We start from the raw sequence: 5,000 nt of genomic DNA on the forward strand, positions 1-5,000 counted from the left end.
TGTGTGTGTGTGTGTGTGTGTGTGTCAGCGAGAGAGAGAGAGGCAGTGTGTGCAGGGCTGTGGCGTCTCCTGTCTCTCTCTCTCCTCTGTGTGTGTGTGTGTGTGTGTGTGTGTGTGTGTGTGTGTGTGTGTGTGTGTGTGTGTGTGTGTGTGTGTGTCAGCGAGAGAGAGAGAGGCAGTGTGTGCAGGACTGTGGCGTCTCTTGTCTCTGCGTCTGTAGTTGAACTGTACAGTGTGTCACGCCGTGTGACATCATCAGCAGTCGCCGTGCGTTCGACTGGACTTCCTCCCAGTTACCCACAAACCCCGGCACTAAACACACAACACAGGCAGATGCAAAACCATTAGTCCAGTATCAGGGCGGCAGAAAACATCTGCCTGTGACGCTTCATAATGTGCTGGAACTCACCGAGCCGCTGGTGTGGGTGTGGCGTTTATGATCTGAATTTGGCGTTTATTATGTTTATGATCTGAATGTGATGTTTATGATGTTTATGATCTGAATGTGATGTTTATGATGAGTAACTCACCGAGCCTCAGATGAACAGTAGCAGCGGTTCTGTCTGCTGTTAGAGCCCAGAGCTTCAGCTCCTCCACACACTCCACATGCTGCAGCTTCAGTAGATCCGCACGCATCACACACACATCCACATGACGAGGTACTCCTGCACACACAACACACGTCAGTCAGTCAGATAGACAGACAGATAGACAGACAGATAGACAGACAGTCAGACAGATAGACAGTCAGACAGATAGACAGACAGTCAGACAGATAGATAGACAGACAGTCAGACAGACAGATAGACAGACAGATAGATAGACAGACAGTCAGACAGATAGACAGACAGATAGACAGACAGTCAGACAGATAGATAGACAGACAGTCAGACAGATAGACAGACAGTCAGACAGACAGATAGACAAACAGTCAGACAGATAGATAGACAGACAGTCAGACAGATAGACAGTCGGACAGATAGACAGACAGACAGTCAGACAGACAGATAGACAGACAGTCAGACAGATAGACAGACAGTCAGACAGATAGATAGACAGTCAGTCAGACAGATAGACAGACAGTCAGACAGACAGATAGACAGACAGTCAGTCAGACAGATAGACAGACAGTCAGTCAGACAGATAGATAGACAGACAGTCAGACAGATAGATAGACAGATAGACAGTCAGACAGATAGATAGACAGACAGACAGACAGTCAGACAGATAGACAGACAGTCAGACAGACAGTCAGACAGACAGATAGACAGACAGACAGATAGACATACAGTCAGACAGACAGACAGTCAGACAGATAGACAGACAGTCAGACAGATAGACAGACAGTCAGACAGATAGACAGACAATCAGACAGATAGACAGACACACAGATAGACAGACAGATAGACAGACAGTCAGACAGATAGATAGACAGACAGTCAGACAGACAGTCAGACACAGTCAGACAGATAGATAGACAGACAGTCAGACAGATAGACAGACAGTCAGACAGACAGATAGATAGACAGACAGTCAGAGAGACAGATAGACAGACAGTCAGACAGATAGATAGACAGACAGTCAGACAGATAGACAGACAGTCAGACAGATAGATAGACAGACAGTCAGACAGATAGACAGACAGATAGACAGACAGTCAGACAGATAGATAGACAGACAGTCAGACAGACAGACAGTCAGACAGACAGATAGACAGTCAGACAGATAGACAGACAGTCAGACAGATAGATAGACAGACAATCAGACAGATAGATAGACAGTCAGACAGATAGACAGACAGTCAGACAGACAGACAGACAGATAGACAGATAGACAGATAGACAGACAGTCAGACAGATAGACAGACAGTCAGATAGACAGACAGTCAGACGGATAGACAGACAGTCAGACAGATAGACAGACAGTCAGACAGATAGACAGACAGTCAGACAGACAGTCAGACAGACAGATAGACAGACAGTCAGACAGACAGATAGACAGACAGTCAGACAGACAGATAGACAGACAGTCAGACAGACAGACAGATAGACCAGTCAGACAGATAGACAGACAGACAGATAGACAGACAGACAGATAGACAGACAGTCAGACAGATAGACAGACAGTCAGACAGATAGATAGACAGACAGTCAGACAGATAGATAGACAGACAGATAGACAGACAGTCAGACAGATAGTCAGACAGACAGTCAGACAGATAGACAGACAGTCAGACAGACAGACAGACAGTCAGACAGATAGACAGACAGTCAGACAGACAGATAGATAGACAGACAGACAGTCAGACAGACAGTCAGACAGACAGTCAGACAGATAGATAGACAGACAGTCAGACAGATAGATAGACAGACAGACAGTCAGACAGACAGACAGATAGACAGACAGTCAGACAGATAGACAGTCAGACAGATAGACAGACAGTCAGACAGATAGATAGACAGAAAGACAGTCAGACAGACAGTCAGACAGATAGACAGACAGTCAGACAGACAGACAGTCAATCAGACAGATAGACAGACAGTCAGACAGACAGTCAGACAGATAGATAGACAGACAGTCAGACAGACAGATAGATAGACAGACAGTCAGACAGATAGACAGACAGACAGACAGATAGACAGACAGTCAGACAGATAGACAGACAGTCAGACAGATAGATAGACACAGTCAGACAGATAGACAGACAGTCAGACAGACAGATAGACAGACAGTCAGACAGATAGATAGACAGACAGTCAGACAGATAGACAGTCAGTCAGATAGACAGACAGAAACACAGAAAGACAGTCAGACAGACAGATTGACATTCAGATAGACAGTCAGTCAGATAGACAGACAGATAGACAGTCAGACAGACAGATAGACAGACAGATAGACAGTCAGACAGACAGACAGATAGACAGACAGTCAGACAGACAGATAGACAGACAGTCAGTCAGATAGACAGTCAGATAGACAGTCAAATAGACAGTCAGATAGACAGACAGACAGACAGATAGTAAGACAGACAGTCAGACAGACACATAGATAGACAGTCAGACAGACAGTCAGATAGACAGTCAGACAGATAGACGGTCAGTCAGATAGACAGTCAGATAGATAGACAGTCAGACAGACAGTCAGATAGACAGTCAGACAGATAGACGGTCAGTCAGATAGACAGTCAGATAGATAGAGAGAAAGACAGACAGACAGTCAGATAGATAGAGAGACAGACAGACAGACAGACAGACAGACAGACACACAGAAAGACAGACAGACGCACACACAGTCAGACAGATAGAGAGACAGACAGACAGTCAGATAGATAGAGAGACAGACAGACACACAGAAAGACAGATAGGTTTCTTACCCTCCAGTAGAATGATGCCGGTGTCTCTGATGATGTGGAATGTGCTGAACAGCACTAGCACTGAGAACAGGTACGTACAGATGGGATCCGCCAGCTTATACTCCGGCTAACACACACACACACAGTCTGTCATCAGCTGCAGGGTTATTGTGTTATCATCATAAAGTCATTTAAAAAATCTACAGTGCCAGAGAATCTTCCTGGTACAGTGACTGAAACTCATACCTTGAACCTGACGATGTAGGCAGCGATGAGAACACCGACACTCTGAGCCAGATCTCCCAGCGCGTGGATGAAGGCGGCCCGCACCGCCAGACTCCCGTGACCCTGCTGACCCCGTGACCCCTGACCCCGCTGACTCCGGCCCGGGGACCCGTGAGAGTGGGCGTGACCGTGAGAGTGGCCGTGGCCGTGAGAATGAAGATGACCAGACTGATTGAGGAGGAAGCCCATCCTACACACACACACACACACACACACACACACACACACACACACACACACACACACACAGGCTAGATTATTGTAATGCTCTACTGGGTGGTTGCCCTGCACGCTTAATAAACAAACTACAGCTGGTCCAAAACGCAGCCGCTAGAGTTCTTACCAGAACCAGGAAGTACGACCATATTAGCCCGGTTCTGTCAACACTGCATTGGCTCCCTATTAAACATCGTATACATTTTAAAATATTGCTGATTACTTACAAAGCACTAAATGGTTTAGCTCCCCAGTACTTGAGCGAGCTCTTAACGCATTATAGTCCTTCACGTCTATTGCGATCTCAAAACTCCGGCCAGTTGATAATACCTAGAATATCTAAATCGACTGCTGGCGGTAGATCCTTTTCCTATTTAGCACCAAAACTTTGGAACAATCTTCCTAACATTGTCCGGGAAGCAGACACAGTCTGTCAGTTCAAATCTAGACTAAAAACACATCTCTTTGGCTTTTTTTTCCGAGGTTTACCGCAGTCCGCCGGATCCAGGCCGTATTCGGATCTGATGAAGGACCTGCGCCTGGACATGCTGACATCGCATCCCTGAAGTGTCACTAGTCTCTCCACTGTGAAGGCCTCCTTCCCTTCACCTCTGTACTGATAAAACGTTGTCAAAATAGTTCCCGTTCACATGGCTAGGCGGAAGCGATAAATAATTCTGTATAAATTTTTAAGGCCAGACAAGTAATTTGTTGAGGTCGCCTGCGCACATATATATTCAAACCCGCATATCTATAGACTAAACAAGTAATACACATGTGCACGCCATCAGCGTTTACACACATTCACGTTTTTGAGGTTTGCGCAGAGATAACGTTTTTTTCCAAAAATGTCAACACTTGCACCTTCTAACCCGTTTCAAGGTTTGCGTTCTCGAGCACCTAACACTTGTTGTGTGCAAATGAGCGGCCGGAGCGGAAGTGAATTAATCAAAACTAACTTTATCTGGACAATAACTCTATTCTAGATCTGCTGTAAAGCCTAAACAATCTCTGTTACTGTAATCTCCTATTATCACTGTAAAGTTGCTGTGAAACTCTATATTGTTAAAAGCGCTTTATAAATGAAGGAGACTTGACTTGACACACACACACATTCATTGAGCAGCTCCTCTTGAACTTTTAACCT

General features: G+C 45.6%; 1 protein-coding gene across 3 annotated transcripts in view; it reads right to left on the reverse strand.

Annotated features, from left to right (window-relative positions):
• The window catches only part of LOC143757472 (putative proton-coupled zinc antiporter SLC30A4), a 13,638-nt gene that overhangs the window by 2,284 nt on the left and 6,354 nt on the right, over positions 1–5,000 (reverse strand). For 2 of the 3 annotated variants that reach the window (XR_013210551.1, XM_077248543.1), the window contains exons 5-8: positions 3,599–3,827; positions 3,374–3,479; positions 531–665; positions 1–312 (exon numbers count right to left, since the gene is read on the reverse strand). The exon at positions 1–312 is cut by the window's left edge. Coding sequence is in view for 2 of the 3 variants with exons in the window: in XM_077248543.1 (XP_077104658.1) it covers positions 158–312; positions 531–665; positions 3,374–3,479; positions 3,599–3,827 (625 nt within the window). In the remaining variant the exon portion in view is untranslated. The remainder of the gene's footprint in view (positions 313–530; positions 666–3,373; positions 3,480–3,598; positions 3,828–5,000) is intronic. The other variant, XM_077248544.1, reaches the window with a different exon arrangement.

This window comes from Siphateles boraxobius, unplaced genomic scaffold (assembly GCF_051911475.1).
Source record: "Siphateles boraxobius isolate OS27281-9 unplaced genomic scaffold, OSU_SipBor_1 300, whole genome shotgun sequence".
Lineage (NCBI taxonomy): Eukaryota > Metazoa > Chordata > Actinopteri > Cypriniformes > Leuciscidae > Siphateles > Siphateles boraxobius.